Source organism: Cryptotermes secundus, unplaced genomic scaffold (genome assembly GCF_002891405.2).
Source record: "Cryptotermes secundus unplaced genomic scaffold, Csec_1.0 scaffold247, whole genome shotgun sequence".
NCBI lineage: Eukaryota > Metazoa > Arthropoda > Insecta > Blattodea > Kalotermitidae > Cryptotermes > Cryptotermes secundus.
In genome coordinates, this window is record NW_019740656.1 from 72,571 (window position 1) to 93,821 (window position 21,251).

The window sequence follows — 21,251 nt, forward strand, 5'->3', positions numbered from 1 at the left end:
CCCCCCCCCCCAAATGTCTCATATTGATAAATTATTACGAGAAAACGCACAAATTTTGTTAACATATAAAAGTTTTATTTAAAGTGTACGTCGATATGAGAAATGCAATGCAAAATAGCTATGAACTAATCTGATAAATTTGGCAACAGTACCTCTGTGTCGATATAAAGATCAATTCGGTGTTTAAGGTATGGGAAGAGCAGGCTGGGGAACTTGTGTGCACCAAGTGCATTCTTGCTTTCTTGCTTACACACGTCACCGTCTCCATTTTTGCCAAATGAAGCCTCTGAATCAACATCGGAGCTACTGTCTAGTATTTACATACAGATTTCATCTGCATCAACTTCTCGTAAATTGGCGTGCTGACGTGTCTGGTTGACCGCCATGATTGTAGGCCTGCTGGCATGAGCACTCGACTCTCATAATCACTCATAATGCCGATTTCTTCACAGAGAGCTGTTAAGGATTTGCATTGGGCTTATGTTTAATTCACAGTCACGAAGAAGCTGCAACAGTACAGACCAAATACCTACAAATTGTATGTAGATTTGCGGGGCAAGGGAAGAAAAAGTTACGCATTGAATAATTTGACCCCTCTTCGCGTAATAAATATGTACTCCGGAATTAATCTCCACCAAATTCAGAATACTTCCGACGCCTGTAACAGCATATAAATCGAAGGAAGTTACGTTTATATCTTACGTCTAACGAATATTACGAGGTATACTCAAGTTATTCCGAATTATTTTCTTTAAAATTGAAACTTCTTCACTGTCGCTATAACCAACTCGCATATTTCAGTGAATCAGCCCAGCTTTCGATCTGACGGCGTGTGGGGGTAAAGATCGGCGCATTCTTAACCTTTGTGCTAGTTTGAGATGAGTAGTTTGTGACACGCTCCGGCCGCTTTACCAACAATACCCATTGGATAAGAAGATGAACGCTTATCAGACCTGGTATTAATGTAGAAACAAAGAGAAAAATGCCTTCTTTGCATAGACACCATGGAAAGCACTGTCAAATGAACCCTAGACAAATAACAAATCTGATCTTACCCGGAATCGAACCCTTGTCGTCCAGTTCGTAGCAAGTCACTTTAATAAATGACGGTCAGTGAAGTTACTTTAATATCACGATCATAGTACAAGTTGATGTCACAATTTTGACCAATATTCCACGTTCAAAATCCAAACAAAAATGTACCTACCTTAATTATTACGAATTTTTACAAAGTTTGCCTGTCTTGTAAGCAACACGTATAACACTGATGCTGTATGTATAGTCTCTGTGCCTCTGGGTTCACGTCATCTCGTAGGTAAGAACATAATATGACGGAAATCTGCAGCCAGAAGTTTGCTTCTGCGAATATATCAGAATACAAGCATAATCAGAGATATATCCTTCATATCTATAAAAGGGAGATAAAACCTAAGCTCAGAAATTATCGAGAATTATCGCGCTCATATCAACTTTGTACAAAGTTTTATATCTCAGAACATAACACTCTTCATAACCATAGATGGGTACTGGAATAGTAACTGGATTTATGGAACACGTACTCAATCATAACTACAAGTAACTATAGTGCTGTTGCTAAGCCACAGACTCTGCAGTTCACTACAGGATGTACTAAGTCTTCTCAGTCTGCTGTGTCTTCATCAGTCGTTACCTGGTGATGGATTCCAACAATATCCTTTGCTTCCTTGCTTGTGTTCTTACCGGCTGGTGACTGATCCACAACTAACATGTTGCTCCAACTGTCCTGCTTATAACATCTCGGCATGAACTGCACAGAAAACGCCTTTCCTCTGTTTCCAGTTGTTGCCATGCAAACTTGCTTGTTTGCGAGGCCATAACTCAGTAACAGCTATTGTATTTTTGCTTATCTCACAGTTGTTGCCTAGCAATGGGTCTACATGTCATACTATCAAGGAAACAAGCATAAGCATTTGGTCTGCCAGGCCATGTTTAGTTACAATTTAATAATGACCACTGGGAGGTCAGGCAGACCCTTAAAATTAACATTTTAAAGGACAGTGGTTACATGTGTGTTAGCATTAAAAAACCCTTCATTTTGCCCATACATTGCATTTATGTATTTCATTTGGTTCTCACAGTACACAGCAATTATTTCATAAACAGCTTTAGCCGATTGGTCTTTATAATGGTGAAGCAGTGTGTTTCCTGTGAGGTGGGAACTCAATTTTTGAATATTATTCACTTGATTTTCAAGCTTCAGACAGTTAAGCACTAAATAAATTCATATCAGAAGAACCTGTGCTTCTGATAAGGCAAATCATGCATACATCAAAGGGTTAACAGGCGAAGTGCATGTTTATTTTTCAGGAAGAGAGGAAGCAAAACACGCAGGAGAGGCTCTGAATTCAGAGAGACTGAAGTTTGATGTTGCTTACACTTCAGTACTAACACGGGCCAATGATTCACTGGAGATTATACTCAAAGAGATCGAGCAGCCGGAACTTCCGGTGACACAGGCATGGGAGCTGAATGAACGGCATTATGGGGCCCTAACTGGACATAATAAAATAGAAATGGCTGTCAAATATGGAAAAGAACAGGTAGGAATATTTACCAAAATTGTGACTGGGGATCTCAAATGTGTCCAACCGGGCCGCGTATGGGTGATCTTTTGGTGTCTGTCCACACGTTTCAGTTCAGAAAACTACTCACTGGATCTGGTTGAAATTTTGCATTGGTGGTTTATGAGCTAAATGTTTCTGAAATACCAGATGTCAGAATTATCATGGATATGTAATTCTTATGTGGTCAAAAAATTTGTCATGGAACCCAAAGTTTGATTCCTGCTTTTGCATCTACCTTGTGCCAGTTCAAACCAGTTATGTTCATGTCCCATAGTAATATTACTCTCCCATCTCTGCTTCAGTATGCTCTCACAGAAGTACCTGATGGATCATCTGTTTATTTGACAATGCTGTCGGCATCAAGATAATATAGTAGGATTATTAATAAATAAGCAGTTGGTGGAATGAGACTTGGCAGGGGAAATCAAAGTACTAGGAGGAAACATGCCCCAGGGCCACTTTTTCACCATAAATGCCGCATGACCTGACCTGAGATCGAACCCAGGCTGCTGTGCCAGGAATCCAGCCCCTGATGAATTGTCATTCATATGATTGGTTGCATGATGAAGTTGTGTGTTTGCATATGCAACAGAGGGAAAGAGAGGGGAGAAGCATTTTCTGCAAATGAGTGAAGAATACTTTGCAAAATGGCATCATGCTTTCAAGGGCAGAATGAATGGGAGAAACAGTCCCTCTGAATGAAGCAACTGAGGCAGAAGGGAGTCACAATAAACAGGCAAATGAAACAGTGACCCTTAAAAGGTCCCTGACTTCTCTCAACTTGCTATTGATTTACTCAAAGCTATTGTTTTCTTCAATCAATCTGCCCTTTGAAATCGACCTCTTAAATAGCCAATGTTCTTTACACTGTTCTCACTCCTGTTGGTTTGTCCCACCTCCACATATCCATAGTTTTTTTTTTGTTACATTCAGTTGCCTACCCTGAAGATTCAGGCAGCAAGTTCCTCTGCAAGTTTGGTACATATCTACCAGACTCTACGGGATCACATCCTAGACGATCACAGTCTTAACACCCACCTCCACAAACACCTCAGACCTTTTATACTGTATAGTATTTACCATGTATTTTCACAGGTACAAATATGGCGACGAAGCTTTGATGTACTTCCACCTCCGATGGGAAAAGATCATAAATATTATTGTCATATTGTTAACAATCCAAAGCTCAAGTCCATAAGAGACAAGATCCCACAAACAGAATCTCTCAAGACAACAATGCTTAGAGTGATTCCCTTCTGGAACAGTGCCATTGTTCCCAACATCAAGAGTGGGAAGCGAGTGTTGATTGTCTGTCATGGAACGAGCTTACGAGGAATTGTGAAGCATATAGATCGTAAGTTGAGCTTACTAGGTCACTTCTGTGCAGTGTATCTCAATGCTGCATTAGTACCACTTACATGTGCTTATTTATCTAGATATGGACAAGATAATATTAAAATGGATCTGAAAAGAACTAGGACAGGAGGGTGTGGACTGGATTCTTCTGGCTCAGGATAGGGACCAGTGAATATAGCAATGAAACTTCTGGTTCCATGAAAGGTGGTGTATTTACTGAGATGCTGAGCCACTATTAGATTCTCAAGTAGGACTCTGCTCATGGAGTTATGCTCTAGTGAGTGAAAAAATGAACAGATTGTATGGGTTCAAGTCGGTCACCTGCTCTGTCCCATGCTACCCACACGTCAGCAGCAATAACAGACACAAAATGCAAAAAAAGAGCCTCTAGATGTAACGAATGACAGAATGCAAGTGATAACTGGTGAGGGGGCTGCAAGGCAAGGAGGGAGGAGGTAGCTGTGAAACTGTGTTCATTCCTTCCCTAACCCAACTTTAGTTATGTGTACTTAGTCAATTTGCTTGTAGTGAACGGTGGAGATGCTCTAGCCAAACACTTCCAAGTTTGGAATCAAACAGCACAACAATCAGACTCAAATTTGAGTAACTCACATAAGATTCCTTCACCCATCTGTCTTCTCTCAAGAAATATTGATCCTAAGTGTCTGTTGTCTAACTAAGCTTGTCACACAGTTTAAATGAGATGAAACTTCAATTACGTAACTGAAATAGCTTCATCCCATGCAGTGATGTAAAACTTCACTTTGCTAAACACAGCCAGAAATTATATATCATCTCATTTGATGGAATTCATTGCAGTTGGATAATATTACCCATTCTGAAAATTGACCTAATTTACCAGTAAATGAGCCTGTGGTAAGACAGCCTAAGTATGAGTTGACCTAACTCAAATTAATGGCATAAGCCACAGAGCACCTTGTTTTTTATCACATAATTATTCTAAGTCTGAACCTCGCCAGGTAGCGTAGAAAGCCCAGTTCCACATTTCTTTTTCCAATACAAGTACTACTACCAGAGTTAAAATCTGCCCTCCAACATTACAGTAGCAGGAAATTTAAAGCCCCTACTTTCAGACGAAAAAGAAAGGTTAATACTTACGGTCAGTATACTTTTCTATAACACAACATTTTGTCTTTCAGGAATGTCTGATGAAGCTGTTATGAATCTGAATCTACCAACTGGAATACCGTTCATATTCGAGTTTGATGCAGATTTCAATCCTGTTGTTTCCATGAGATTTCTCAGCGATGAAGAAACTGTGATGAAAGCAATGTCAAAAGTTGCATCTATTGGAGATGTTGAAAAATGACAGTAACAAACACAGTAAGACTCATGTGACAGTCTGAAGTTACGATAACACTATAGATGCAATGAAAATAGAGCTTAAAAACAAATATATGGCATTCCACTAGATATAAGAGGAGAAACTTGGATATTAACCAACAATTTATATGTGTTTATTTCACTGGAATATGTCTGTATCTAAAGACTTTGACCATTTATTGAAACAATACCAGCATTTAAACTTAGGGTTACTAAATTTATATACAGGTGTATCAAAACTCAATGGCAAAACTTTAGGAATGGACTCCTCATAGAGAGAGAAGAAAAACAGTGTATGACAACATGGGTCCGGAAATGCTTAATTACAGAGTTATCCGACACGTGACAGTGTGATAAAATCGAGGATAAGATGGGTGACACAGGCAGTATGCAAGGGAAAGTGATATGTATGTACAAAATATTAGTCTTAATTCCTGAGGAGAATAGATCACTTGCAAGAACTAGACATTATCAGATGATAAAACTAAAATTTTATTAAAAAAATAGGATATTGGTTGAATTTTACTGCCTCATGATATAATCCCGCAGGATGTTACAGAGTTATCTCTCTATATGAGGAGTCCGATCCTGAAGTTTTGATACACTCTGTATAGAAGAATTTATCTTTTAATCATTTGCAATATACATGTAGCTAAAAATTCCATGCAGCATTCTGACATATTTTTACAGATGCTGTCAAAAGAAGTCCTGTGGATTGACCCCTTTCACAACTGTTTAACCCCCCCTGCATTCCCCTCCAGGTGTCTGTGATAACCTTCACTACCTTGAGCTGCTTGACATGACCCATAATAGGCTTGATGACAATTCCACTACTGAACTCAAGCACTGTCATCCCCACTGACCAAGATGCGGCTGTGTGCAGCTTCAGTGCAACTCCGTGACACAGTGTGTCTGTGCACAGCCGCACACAGAACCACCACTGCAGATCTGATTTCAGTTTCTGGGGGTATACTGGACTGATAATGTGCAGAACGAATTCCATATTCTAACTGCAGGGAGGCTGTTACATTTAATAAGCAACATTCTGAGGAACAAGAAGGTCGGACAAGTGTTCCTTCAGGAAGGAACTAAAAATGTGTTTTGTTTATATATGTTTGGTCTATTGTCTAGGTATTTAAAATGTGTTGTGAGTTGAGTGGACTACTAGTAGATGGCAGGTTGGACAACAGAAATTTTATCATATTTCTAAAACTGAAACAGAAAAATTAGTTTTTAACAGAGATATATTTTAATTATATATATTCAAATATCAGACAATATTTTATAAAACATTACACATTAAACACTTTATTTTTAAAGAATTATTGAAAATAAACACAGACGTGATTTATATTTCAGAGCAAGGGCATACACCACTGGTAACCATATACATTAGAATGTGGATGTAGCAGTTAGATAAGGCCCTCAGTCCTAATTTTCACTGAATACCACGAATCTTTGAAAATGCTGGATTTGTATTTCTCTCACTGGTGACCATGTACACTGCTGTCTTCTGGGATGTGTTGCCATGTAATCTGGTAGGTAGGATTTCACTGAAGCATTACGGAGGAATGTACTGCCTTTGTCTTCTGGCCGAAGAGTAAGCCAAGTAAGAGACCAGCAGAGTTCTGATCCTCTCAAATGTCAGTGTACTTTAACCAGAGTACACCATATAACATCCCAGACAACAGCTCTCTTCAACCTGTGAAAAGTTTAAGTTTCATATTCAAATGAAATTTTAATATAGTAAGTACACTCTTTGATTATTTGTGTGTAGCTTACCTATGCACATTCCTTCTCCTTTGATTATCATCTACATTTATTAATGTTTTCATGGCTAAGTACTGACATAGTAGCATGGACACGTGGTTCCTTATCAATCTATTTTAGCGCCAGGTTCGAGCTAGTTGACAAAGTACCATGTAGTGCACCAATGGAAGAAATAAAGGCACTTTTTGAACAATAAATGTATTATGTAGGATTTGAGATTTTCACAGTGGTGACTATGAAGAATGCCATTTTCCTGGATGTGGGATCATGTAGACTTGTGAACTGAACCGACATTTCGGAGGAACGTATTGCCTCCATCTCTAGGGTAAGGTCTGCTGCCACCTGCTCATGGTGGTTCCTCAGTCACAGACTTTTCGACCTGAAGACGGAGACAATGCGTTCCTCTGAAACGTCAGTTCAATTCACAGGATCTACATGATGCCACATCCAAGAAGACGGCATTCTTCATAAATGTATTATGTTGGCCATTTACAAAAACAAAAAAAAAAACGTGAAAAGGCTTCAAGAAACCTGACAGTTTGGGTTGCCCTGGGCACATAAATAACACACAGTACCTAAGGGGTTATAGATAGATTTATTTAGTACTTATGCATGAAGCTTTCACATCTTTCTCCTTATGTCTTTACAATTTCTTGTTTGATGTCCTTCACATTTTACGCTGTTTGGGGACTGCTGGAGATGGGACCTGAAGTTCTCCATACAAAGCACCCAGGTTGTGTTACTGCTGCGCATATAATGAGCGGTCAACAAACATCTGATCATTCTGACAGTATTTGGAAGGAGCATAAATTATGCAAACTCACGTTTACTCAATTAAAAAAAGCTATGAGGATTCAACTCATCCAAAACCTCTACTGCAGTTACTTGCATGTTGCTTTAATGGTCATGACTACCATACACACAGGCAAGAATAATGAACGAATTTCATAATATCTTTCGGTATTCTGTATCAGTTATGTGTCAGGGAATGTACATTCTTATAAACAACAGACATTTGCTGAAAGTTTTACTTATTAACATGGTCAACAGATAATAACTCAGTTTACTAGCCACACAAAAATTTCTTGATGGAAAATATTAAAATTTATGGTACAAAGTATCAGCCATAATTCTTCATCAATAGCAATTAGTTTGTTTTTCATCCCTACCCACTGATACATCATTTGTACTTAAAATATAGTCCTGATGGGACATGATGACCCTTGGCCCTGACTGGGTGTGGTGCAGAAAGCTCCAGCATGGACAGAAGAAGGTACCACTGTTGTGAAATCCTCATTTGGGCATCAGATGCAAACATGTACGGTTGTAAGCTCAAGCAAAGAGACGACAGCCACACACATTGTGACAGAACTTACAGGTAAAACATGCAACTGGCCAATATGTGACTGCCAACCAATGCTGTTTTGAGGCAGACAGATCAGAACTGTAATTTTGAACTGTGGCAGTCACGCTAAATGCTAGCTCAACCCTCTTGTTATTAGAGTTTCATTTTCCATTATAATTTTCATCATGAAGTAAATTTTGTATTCACAAGTTCTTCCTCGTAGTATATGGAGCTACATTCCCCATTTGAAACTCCCATTCTGAATTCACAGAAAAAATATATCCCATTTCATACTGCGCTCAAACCCATATTAGATACAAATTATCTCACTTGTAAATGGTCAGGTGAAATAAACAATACACAAAAATGGTTTGCTCTTTCCACTGCAGTTTCAAAATAACATTGCATGACAAAAAAAATGTGAAAATATGGGTCCTGTGAAATCTGTACTAATGGGGCTTTACTTTTCTCTTCATTGGTTGCATGTCCATGAAGAGCTTTAGGTAGCAAAGACACTCCTCTCCCTCATGCTCACACATCTACACATTGTCAAGTCAACTGTTTCTGATGATGGCATGTTATAGTGAACACAACTACTATTCCAGGCATTCCCCCATTGTCTTCAGGTTTTCCAAACACAACATTTTGGAAAGTGATCTAAGGGAGGAGGGGTTCTTACCCAAGTGGGTCCACTGGGCCCCGAGTGAGTACAATTCATTTTCCCCTTACATATGATGACATAAACTGATCAAATTTTGCAAACAGCAGTGCTTTAAAAAGTAATGGGCAATGTCTGAAATAACAATCATAATTAACTCTTTCCACTACCATTTTTTAAACTACGTGCCTTAAAGCTTATGTTTACATAAGCCCACTTTTTGTAACTCATTTCTGTGGCAAGTAACATGCAAAGACACAATAACCAATGTTCCTCAACATGAGCCTTACTTCACACCATAAGACATCCAAATTCTTTGCTGCAAACTGTTGAAAGTATAAAAGTATAGACATGTATTAACTGTTAAATAAACATTGCATTTGTGCTACACATACATTATCTGGGGAGAATGCTTGCCAGGAAAGGTGTCAGTGATTAACAGAATCACCTTTCCCCACAATTCAACAAAGAAAATATCTTTTGCAGTAAATGTTTGTTGACCAGCAAAAATTTTCCACGGGCTGGTGGTTGTGGAACACTGAACTGATTAATGATGGAAGCACTCACATATTACAATATGTCTGACAGACAATAAAACACAAGAAACAGAGAGAACAAACAGATGTGAGTCACTGTCCTGCTTGTGAGCAAACACCTGGCACATCTGAACAGTCAAGTGGAGAGGGCAATGCTTTATTTTTATCCAACTGTAGTGATTAAAATTCAATATTTTAAAAATAACTACATTTTTCAATTTATTTTATACACAAATTTAGGTTTACTTACATAAATACAAGTTATAATATCATTTAGTTCACCACATTTTAATTCAAGAGTGATATATGCATTTAAAGAACTGAAGGGATTTTTTTTTTTTAAACAGAATTTCATGGTACATTGTCAGAGAATACCAAAGGATCACTTTCATTAACATTAATATTACTTTCAAAAGACAAACTATTCACACAGTGTGACAATATAAACTTCGCAGCAGGTGGATAAAATTAAATATAACGATGGCTGGGAATACTGTGCATGATCTGTGTTAACCTTGGCAAGAAACTGGAAACCAGTAAGAGGTAACTGTTTGGGCAGAAACAAATCTTGCACATCAGTCTGCATGTGAGCTCTATTTACATCAATACTTTCGGAGAAATCATCACAGCCGGATGCATGAGTTCTGCAGCAATGTAACGCTCAAGCCAAAGTGGTACTCATAATGTTAAGTCATGAAGATAACAGACAACAGCTTCCTCTCTTATCACGGGCATTCAGCATGACGGTCTCCTCCACTTGTCGTACATTTTCCGGGTTCCGCATGTAATCATCTGCTATCGTCTGGAAGAGCTCCACTGCACACAATATAAAGTTGGGTTCGATTAGATTAGGGTAAACGCTAAGCATTAAGTTATCACTGCATTGCAAGTGTTTATGATTAGTGCTCTAGCAGTGAATGGAATGCAGTACTTTGCTCAATGAAGCCTTCTGACAGTCATGTGGCCTCATGAAAATATGTCAGTTAATTTATGGATGGCCCAGCTGCTAAGGTTACATGGGTCCATCATGGTTGAGTGACTGGCCCTCCTGCTTCATAGTGATGGAAACATGGGCTCAGATGTCAGCCCAGAGACCAGCTACACTGAGGGATTGTTCATAGGTTCCATTAATTTTACCAAACAAATACTATGACAGAACCTCAAATTATGCAATGCCCACCTACTTCTACATTCTTAACACTACACTCTCTGTGGCACTACTGACAAGTTCATATAAAGGTAAAGTTTTACCTGTGCTTAATTAATTAAGCACTATGCTATGAAGACATGATGAAGTTAAGGTATAGCTACGTGATTCTTGATTTTGGCACTAGATGGAGATGAGTGCTCAGCTTCACACCCCAGCACACACTAGATAGGAGGCTGGGTGGGCCCCTAGACCCAGCCTGGACATTGGAGAAGAGAAAAATCTCTCCCCTGCCAAGAATCAAACCCTGGCTTTCCAGCCTGTCCCTATACTGACCACTGGTTCATTAAGTAAACCATAAAAGCATAAAGCATGTGTCTATATGAAGTCACTGGAAAAGCAAAATCAGAAGTGTACAAGAGCAAAAGGAGACAGAAAAGTAAATAGATGGGGAAGAAAGAATTAACATGTCAATGCCTTTCTTTTGCAAGGTTATCTTATCGGGAGATAGGGGCTAGCTCCATCTATTTGACCCAACTGAGCAGGTTTTACCTGAGGACGCGGACAGAATCCAGTCTCCAAAACGTTGTTTTAAAAAAGAAACAGGACAATTTTTTTTAAAAAAATAGACAAGATGATGGATAATGTCCAAAAACATAATACTTGTAACTATATAGTGTCAGATGGTGTGACATTAGATAAATTAGGAAGGGTATGAAAAGAAATGATTGTGACCTAACTGAGGTACCATCCTGGCATTTGCTTACAGTCTGAACAGCCAGTGCCCCACCTGTGATCTGAACCAAGCATCTCCCAAATGCAAGTGAACAGAGTTATGACCAAGTCAACCCGTCTGGCTGTGTCCACGTGCAGTAAGGATTCATGTATTATAACATACCACATATGTCATACATATTTTAGAATGTATACTCTCAGGACATAACATGAGTTAAATGTTCAGGATTTGTCAAAGAACAGCAAAGACTTAGGACTTTTATATTTTATGAAGTCGTCCAATTTTAAAAATGCTAAAGACTGAGCTACATAAAAACAATATTCTGTCTGTTGTTTGGCATAGTTCTGAAACACCTCCTTCAAAATGCTTGCTGACTAATTATTCAAAATTGTTTTCCCCTCACAGTCTGATACTGCATAACGCTTACAGTTAGAATAATGTCACTCCAGCACTTACCAACATTTTCTCCTGTCTTGCTTGAGGTTTCAATGAACTGTGCCTGGATGCCGTCTGAGTATCGAGTGACCAGGTCCAAATCCACTGCTCGCTGTTTTGAATCATCCAACAAGAGGTCCAGTTTTGTTCCCACCAGGTAAATTTTACATTCCTTTGGGGAATAGATACAAACTATGAAGACCGCACACTCTCAGAGAAAACACAAGGCCAGCGAACAAGACTACAGCCTACTATGCGTCTTGGCTTTCTTGCAGAAGTATAGCTCCTGTTTATCTTAAATTTCAGAACTAGATGAGAGGGGTCAGATCATGCACTGGCTGCTTTACCCCCTGATAATCACTGCACGAGAGGTTGGGTTGGGCCCCAGGACCAGTCTGGACACAGTGGTGAAGAGAAAAATCTCCTGTTTAAAATAAGCATATCTTAGATCAATGACTTCTTTAAATATAAGTATTTCAAAATATATAAAGCTACTTTATTTACTGTTATGGTCTATCAAGAGTTTCACAAGAATGCAGTCCACATTGCACTTGAATTTCCTTATTTAAAAGCAATCACAATTACTGTAGTCGTTATAGTTCATAATTAATTATACTGTTGTGTGCTGGGAATCTGGAACATATACTTCTACGGAAACACAATAACAGTGGGCCGTTGTCTAGGAATACCTTAAGCAACAAACATGTTACCCCGAAGAATAAAGGACAACAGAGGGTTCATTGCGTTAAATAGGCAACACGCGACAATAGATATTAACGTGCAGTAGGGAGTGAGACGGAGTTCCCTGGTACTAGGCTTAAAATAGGTCTGACAACAGGTGGGCAAAGAGCATTCATTAAATGACAAATGGGAAGATGAAACCAAAATGTTCAGAGAAGAACCTGTCCCAATGCCAATTTATCCACCATGAATCATACATCAAATACCGCAGGACACAGGCTGGGTCTCCATGCTGAGAATTCAGTGACAAGCTGCTTGAGTCATGACATGGCCTACCCACATCTAGGGAAATTCAATAGTTGCCAGCTTTAAAACATACATTCCTAGAAAAAAATACTTATGTCCCCAATTTCTCATTCAACAATCAACAATGGTTTCCTGATGGCTCATGGAGATTAGTAAAGTTTTGCTTATACCCAAATGTTTCCTCATAGACTGGATCCCTGCACACAAGCACACACAAACACATATATTTATATGTTACTGAAGCAAAATTAATATTTCTGCATTAATGACAAACCATCCAGAAAACAAGAGCACAGAGATGTTGAATGAAAGAGGGTGGAAAGATTATAGAAAATAAGTCACTATGGTCACCATGAGGTGAAGGAAGTAGGGGGTAAGGGAGGGGAGGAAGAGGATGAAAAAGAATAAAGGAAGAAGGAAACATGTTATTGGAAAAAGAAAACATTCTAAGTATCTCATACAAGACAGGTTTGAAGGGGGCAGACTAGATGAATACATGACCATAAAGGTAAGGTAAAAAAAGGTAAAGCTATCCCTGTAACAGACTGTGGGGCCCATAGTTATGAGACGTCAAGGGTCCCACATTTTCTAGAAAATCGGCTCACAGATGGCGGTAAGGTTGTCAGCCTTACGTGCCAGCTGCCCTTTACCCTCTAGGAAGATCCCTGGTACTCATTTCTGTTAAGAGGCTGAGTTGATCCCAGGGCCACAGTGCAGTTTGAAGGATTAGGTAAATTGAAAAATCCACCCCATCGGGATTTGATCCCGTTACCTTCCGGCTTGTAGCACAGTGCCTCAACCAACTACACTACCACGTGCCCCGAATACATGACCATGGAAACTGAAAATAACAAACTCATGAAGGGACAAAGCCAAGAAAAACAGAATAAAATGAATCACACTGCTACACTGTGAGGTCTGGTCAGCTACATGCAACTCAGTATGGCTGCCATGCAAATTCTCTACCTCTTCGTATCTTCTAAGTTCAGTTATCCAGAACTTTGCTCTGTCCCAGGATGGTCGATCTGTAACATCATAGCAAACTATGGCTGCTTTTGCTCCTCGATAATATATACGACTCATTGCTTCATACCTGAAATACAAATCACACCAGTTACTTTCCAAAGCCTCAGCAAGCAAAGACATGGGTGCTGCAATTCAATACACTTGGAATTTTATATTTGCAAAAGCTGACTGTTGGTAACTATGCTTTAACCATTTAACCTTTTGATTTCCAACCTCAACAGTAATGTAAAGGCAAAACTTGTCCTTGCTCCTAACTAATTCAACACTACGCCACATATTCTTGACCTCAGCACTAGATGGTGGTGAGTATTCAGCTTCACACCACAACCACTTTACCCCAAGGAAAGAGCCCATGGTACCCACTGGATAGGAGGTTGGGGGTGGGGGCCCACAGCCCGATTCGATGCTGTGGAGAAGAGAAAAATATTATCCTTGTTGGCAGTTGACCCCTGGCCATCCAGCCCACAGCCTACTGCTATACCCAACCTTGCCACCACCAGTTACAAATTCATTTATGAAGAATTATTAAAAAAAACTGTCTGATGTGAGAAAATATAAAACTACTGCCATCTGTTACACATATATGTGAACTACTGGAAGATAGAAGAATTTAAGGACAAAGCACTCAGCATAGCATGACAGTGTAGTGGTTAATGTGTAAGTTCATGGCAGAAGGCTTCAGAGAGTGAACTTGTACGGCAAAATAATGATACTGGATGTCTTCTGACTGATAAGAGGAAAGCAGTTCGTCTGACAGTTACATTTCATCTACCCACACTTTATACCTCAATGTCAGATTATGACAATACAACACAAAAAATACTGTACCATGAAAGGTTGATTTACATCCAAGCAGTAACCTAATGCACAGCAGTGTCCTGTGGTGCGTGTAGACTGTCTCTGTATTCCCACTGCAGAGCGACATAACAGACCACACAGAATGACGTCTGTCATAATTAATGTAACATACTTTTACCTTTCACTGCCTGCAGTGTCCCATATTCCCATCATGAATTTCTTCCCATTTGAGTCAGCTTCCTTGGCTGCAAACGCAGCTCCAATAGTCTGGGGATAAATGAATCATTTCAATATAAACTGCATCAGATGAACAAGCGTTTCATCACAATATGATCTTCTAAGGCGTGACACCGTGTAAACTTGTATGTGGATACCAAACTTCTGAAGCAACATGCTACTTCCATCTTCAGGCTGAGTGTTTTTGTGTCTATGGTAACCTTGGGATTAAGAAAACCAAAGGTCATTAAGCAGTTCACATAAATAATGACACTTTCATGACACACTTATAACTGACCTCTGCATTGTCAGCAGTCCAACTGAAACCATCATGAATGACAGTTCTGGGGCTAGTAGCTACAATTCCATCCTTTGGTTGGTTATAAAACGATTATGAATGATGAATTGAGAAGAGGAAAGGAAGTGGTCCTGGCCCATTTTAAGGAACAGCCCACAGCAGTTGGTTGGAGGGACTGACAAAAGCCATTGTGGTATCCAGTCTCTGGTTGACCTAAAGCCTTTTGAATAGGAAGCAGTGGCAATCACAAAATGACATCAGTATTAAGTGTGTGTGTGTGTGTATGTGTGTTCACAGGTATCCCTTCATTTATGAAGGTAACATGTTGCATGAAAACTTTCTGTAAGGTAAAAATTCAAAAATCAAATTCCCATTACTTTACATGTAAAAGTCACTGAACTCATGAATGTAAGTCGTTTGCTGTACCGAAAATTCGTAAATTCGGTGTTCATAAAATGAGGGATACCTACATATATTATTTTTGTGATTCAAAAAGAGAAAGCTATGGAAGCTACTTGTGACACATTCAATATTATAAATAATAAAAAAAGCTTAGTGTTATGAATTGAAATAATCCTCATACCAGAGAATTTGCAAAACATGACAATGTGCAAAGTACAGAAATGACATACGTAGATACTCTGTTAAAGTCTGTCTGCTCTACTGACCAACCAGGGCACATCAGACATCGTGTAGGCAATCCTATGGGAGTCTCATATACAAATGTGTGAATTCCCTGCCTGCATATGAATACCGGATGTGTTCTGAAAATGGGATCTAATACATTCTTAATAATTATGTAACTTCCTTTGTCACTAACTGACTATGATGCACTGTTGGTTCGATAGCAGATTGAGTACAGATTAATGGCTTACTTACATTATATAGAAGGTTGATTAATAAATTAAGAACTGAAAATGATGTGCAAGGAAGTGGTTGTGGCCTAATTTGATGTACTGAAGAAAATCACAAAGAGCCTCAGTCAAGACAGGAGTTCTTCAGATCAGATTCTGAACCTGGAACTTGAAAATATGAAGCAGGGGTGTTAACTATTTGATGTAAATAACGTACTGATTACGACTTACAGTCAAGATCACAGTCTTCTGTGGCATAATGTCATGTAGGTTGGTTAACAGAAACAAATGTTTATAAGTAACTTGGGGCCTCCATCTTCAGGGAGGCAGCAGGTTCCTCTGAAAAGATAATACCTATCTACCAAACTAGATGCTGTCACATCCTAGAAGACTGTCTTAATAGTCACTTCTGCAAGCACCTTAAATTTCACCTGGCATAAAGTTTACTCGAATCCAATGTCAGTGTAATGTCGGGTTTTAATCAGAAGCAAGAAAGATGATCTCACTTATGAGTCAGTCTTGCTCCCAACAAGTTGCTGCTCCAAGGCATATCTGCACAGCCACTGTGTCTTCTGATGCAACCATTTTTGGCACTCAGAATCAAGGGTGGGTTTTGGCTGATATATCAACTGCATTGTGTACACCCCATCAAAGGAGAGACACAATGAATGTGAATATTAACTTGGGAAAGTTGTGGAAGAAAGTGCATATCACCAAATTTAAGGCACTATTCTAGTGCTTGACTGGCGGGACTGAGGAAAACCAAACATAATTAAAATAAAAAGCTGCCATGAGGAACAACTGGGTATCTGGTGATCTGAATTATAATTCTCTTTTGTGGTACAGTAACCCACAACTGTTTTAACTTCAGTTACCAGGTCTGCTATGATAAAGGCCAGAATCCTGCCAGCTGCACTATAGCCCTGGGGTAAACTCAGCCTCTAACAGAAAGGAGTAACATGAATCTTCCTGGGAGTAAAGGGTGACCAGTGAGTAAGTCTGACACAACCTCGCGGCCATCTGTGAGCCAACTGTCTAGAAAATGTGGGAGCCTAGACATCTCACAACCCTATAGACCTCCACAGCCTATTACAGGGATACCTTTACTTTTTTTTAATTACAAATGTTCCTATAGAGTGTCAAATAAAAGTAAAAAGTGACAGTAAAGCTATCCCTGTAGTAGGCCATGAAGGTTCATAAGACTGTGAGATGTCGAGACTCCCACATTTCTCTAGTCAATCAGCTCACAGATGGTGGTAAGGTTGTCAGCCTTATGTGCCTTTCCCCCCAGGAAGATTCCTGATACTCATTTCTGTTGGAGGCTGAGCTAACCACATAGTGCAGCTGGAAGGATTAGGTAAATTGAAAGATCCACCTAATCAGAACTCAATCCCGTGACCTTCTGGCTTTTAACATAGTGCCTCAATCAACTACGCTACCGTGTGCCCCCACATAGTTTCGAACAAAACATTAACACAATTCTGAATATGAACATAGCATACAGGTTCAGAATTTGGGGAATATGGATCAAATTGTTATATAATTCAATGGTAAGAGATTTTTTTCAAAGTTGATGGTAACTTTCATGTAATTAAAAAATTCCCTGCTTTCTTGAGTGACCAGAACGTTCGTTCGAAGAATCGTCACTCTTTGGGTACTGGTTATTATGCAACAATAAGAATGTGATGACTGAAAAAAACAAAAGATACACAATACACCTGAATTTACTTTAATAACGAACTTCTTATAATAATTCCACAATATGTGATATTTGAGGATCTCATGACAGTAAGCACCAGCATTACGGTTTCTGGGACGTGACACCATGCAGTTTGGTAGACAGATACCACTGTTTTAGAGGTTTCCAAAAAGTCGGCAAGTATGTACCAAACTATATGGTGTCAAAAACCTCAGAATATAATCTTTATTCCAAAATAAGTTTTACCATTCCATACGTATTTAACAAGCTGCTATTTATCATATCAAGTACAATATTGCAAATCAAATAAAGTAGGGGAAATATTAATAAGAGCTACACAAATAATAATGTAATCAAGCTTGCTGTTGTCACCGATGAATTGAAAAACGATCATTAGAGATTCACGATACATACACACTTTGAACATTTACACTTTTATTTTAACTTTTTAAAGACTCCTTGGGCATTCTTTACACTTGTTCAATAAGTTACAGAAAACTGTTTCAAAATTCCTCTCACATATGTACCAACAAAATTCATACGGATTTCAGGCGACGATCTATAAATACACACTATCTACCTATCTATGCCTCTGCAGTCCTTCAGTTGTGCCTTAGCCACTTTTTAGTTTCTTAATCATATACACAGTCGGTAGGACTCCTTGGACGGGGGATCAGCCCGTCGCTACCTACATACAGAATAAACGCACACAGACATCCATGCCTTGAGTGGGATTCCAACCCACAATCCCAGCGTTCAAGCGAGCAGACACTCCATGCCTCAGACCTCGCGACCACTGTGATCGGCAAAATACACACTACGATCGCTAATTCTTTAAACAAGTAAATGTGTAAATTCTTGAGTTTATCACCATATTTCTGCAATATAAACAATTTACAGACACAGACACTTGAAATGTCATTAAATTAAGGTTATGTTACTTACGTTCTGATAGGGAATATTCCCTCTGAAACGGTCATAAACAAAACGTTCAAGTATGCTTGTTTTCCCTACATATTCGCTACCCAGTAGAACAACCTTCAAATCCACCCTGCTCATTATGACACCAGTGGATTAATAATTACGTCCAGTCACCTCCCTAACCATTGCGGACTTCTTTCGAATATGTTGCTCTGATCCGTGACACAGCAGCACTCACGGATCACAAAGCAGTTAGAGCAGCTTGAGATAACTAGTCGAAATCAAAACTTCGAAGACAAAAACCGAGATTAACTGATATTACTCATTCGAGTTTCGCAGTCCTCGAAGTCAAGGTCGTCAAGGTCACAATTGAGTGAGAACTGTCGAACTGGTTGATATGCTTAGTTTCGTACTGATCAACGCAAAGAAAAAATTGTCCTCGAATATTTCGATTGGCCCATATTTATCGAATAACGACAGAGTACAAATACACAGGAAGTCATCAAAAAAAAAAAGGACAACACGAAATAACTGAAGTGACATAATGGGGAAATTTAGCTGCTTTCTGGTTACAAGAATGGGAACGGATTCGGTAAATCGACTGGAAATGCAATCTAAATTATACACCATGGGCAATTTTTAAAATTTAAACATTTTCAAGGCTCTGAAAATAGTGTACGTTGCTGTTAAGGTATAATGTAATAAATATTTAACATTTCCTAAAGAAGAGTAAACGTAATATTTTTCAAATATCCGGAACGTTTTTGAAAACGTGAAAAGTTTTGTCAGTGTTCGAAAGAACAGAAGTTTGCGAGAGTAGGAATGTATGTAAAGTAATGCAGTTTAGGAAGATATGGACAATTTCGGATTCGCAGATAGATTTTGATGATAGGAGGGCAGTATGAATATGGGTAATGCGCAAAACTATGAACATTTTCTCTTTCCTTTTAGTATGGATTCAATAAATATTTCGTTTTTTAATTTTAACTATACTAAAATGGTGTGTACAAAACTTAGACTTGTTTCTTATTTGTGTTCTTACATTTTGATAAATTAGCTTATTTCAAATGATTTCATGTAAAGGTATGATTGTTGGAGTTTCTTGTGAGGTTCTTAATAATGACTAGTATATGTTTATTTTAATTTTATTGTTTTTATTGACAAATGTGTTTTACATGTATTATATTCGTATTTTATACTGTTGTATTTTGACAGTCTGCTTGTTGGTAAAGCAATGATTTTTTATCTGACTGTTCCTATATCCGATGGTTGTTCTCACAACCTTGTAAAGATCTTATGGAATATAATAAAATGAATATGAATATGGAGTGAAAAGAGTCTTGTTGAATCCAGCTGTAAGTGCACTTGTTCGTATTGATAACTAAATAACTGTTTCAATAGTTCCATCCTGCTTGCGAATATTGGATGGTTTTGGTACAGTAATTGTAACCGATTATCCAAGCTGCGAATTGAATACACTTATCACTTTCAATTCATGGCACTACCTTCCCTTCCACGCCCTCCACGCCCTCCACGCTCGCCCGTCAGGCAGCAGTATTAACCAACCCTAGTCCTCCTAGGTGGCAGGACGTGTCACGTTAGGGTCGGAAACAGAGTCTGCAATGGTTTCCAAATTGCTCGAAGATGGCAGAGTCATTCATATTTGTTCGTGTACATATCGGGCACAAAATGTAACTAAAGCTTAACCGACCGTACGATGTCGCCACAAGTACTGAAGATAAGTGCAGGGGAACGGAAAGTAGTCGGTGTATTTTCGTTCTCTGTCCAGTGTAGAGTTTGTGATTGGTCGATATTAATTCGGTAAACAGTGTCATATCTTAATTTGTAAATAGCCAGTGCTACGATTATTTTGTTTGGTTCTTCATTGTCTCCAGGGTGAAATGTAAGTACCATACTAAGCTGCACAATATGTCATATGTTCTCAGCTTTTATTGTTCAAGGAATGTATGGAGCCTATACATCGAAGTTTCGTACTATGGCGTAATATTTGTTGTAGTATATATGCAGTATATAGTATGCAGTGTGTGTGTAATATATACAGAAAGAAGCTTCATGTAGTGAAGGGCTGTAAAATCAATACAAATGAAAACATCTATCAATCGCCCTGGGGGCGTAACCCTAACGTTAAGAATTATCAATGCAGGAAGCACAGCTGATGCAGTGTTTAGGCCAGTGGCGTACTAAGGATTTGCCCATATAAGTTACAGTTTATTTCAAGATGTAAGCGGATATCCTAAAATTGTTTCTCATCGCGTATGAACTTCTTGTAAGTAAATAATTAATTAATAACCTGGTAAAGTAAAAATGGCGGTCACATAAAACAGATGAAAGATGAAATTGGTTAGTGGTATAATAGTGGTGTTACGTTGTTCTTTCGTTACGTTTGGATCAAGAAGAATAATATTTTGTTAGTCTAATGCAAGATAGTCGTACTGTCGATATGTGCCCTGAGCGCAGAAATGAGATTACCAATATTTCCTTGTTAATTGAGGTCTGTGTAA

At 38.8% G+C, this 21,251-nt stretch overlaps 3 protein-coding genes across 7 annotated transcripts in view; 2 read left to right on the forward strand and 1 right to left on the reverse strand.

Moving 5' to 3' along the window:
- Positions 1–7,577, forward strand: part of LOC111872426 (phosphoglycerate mutase 2) — an 11,143-nt gene extending 3,566 nt beyond the window's left edge. For all 4 annotated transcript variants that reach the window (XM_033754696.1, XM_023866336.2, XM_023866337.2 and 1 more), the window contains exons 3-5: positions 2,347–2,579; positions 3,699–3,957; positions 5,120–7,577. In XM_033754696.1, coding sequence (XP_033610587.1) covers positions 2,347–2,579; positions 3,699–3,957; positions 5,120–5,289 — 662 coding nt within the window. In that variant the 3' untranslated portion in view covers positions 5,290–7,577. The remainder of the gene's footprint in view (positions 1–2,346; positions 2,580–3,698; positions 3,958–5,119) is intronic.
- A 72-nt stretch (positions 7,578–7,649) lies between these two features.
- LOC111872427 (ras-related protein Rab-24) lies at positions 7,650–19,144 on the reverse strand. Its single transcript, XM_023866338.2, has 5 exons — positions 18,754–19,144; positions 14,920–15,008; positions 13,884–14,010; positions 11,952–12,102; positions 7,650–10,428 (listed from the first exon to the last, which is right to left on the reverse strand). Exons 1-5 carry the CDS (start codon positions 18,865–18,867, stop codon positions 10,304–10,306), a joined length of 606 nt encoding a protein of 201 aa, XP_023722106.1. The 5' UTR covers positions 18,868–19,144; the 3' UTR covers positions 7,650–10,303.
- Positions 19,145–20,477: 1,333 nt separating this feature from the next.
- The window catches only part of LOC111872378 (alpha-1,6-mannosyl-glycoprotein 2-beta-N-acetylglucosaminyltransferase), a 149,279-nt gene continuing 148,505 nt past the window's right edge, over positions 20,478–21,251 (forward strand). For both annotated transcript variants that reach the window (XM_023866192.2, XM_023866193.2), the window contains exon 1: positions 20,478–20,632. The gene's annotated coding sequence lies outside the window, so the exon portion shown is untranslated. The remainder of the gene's footprint in view (positions 20,633–21,251) is intronic.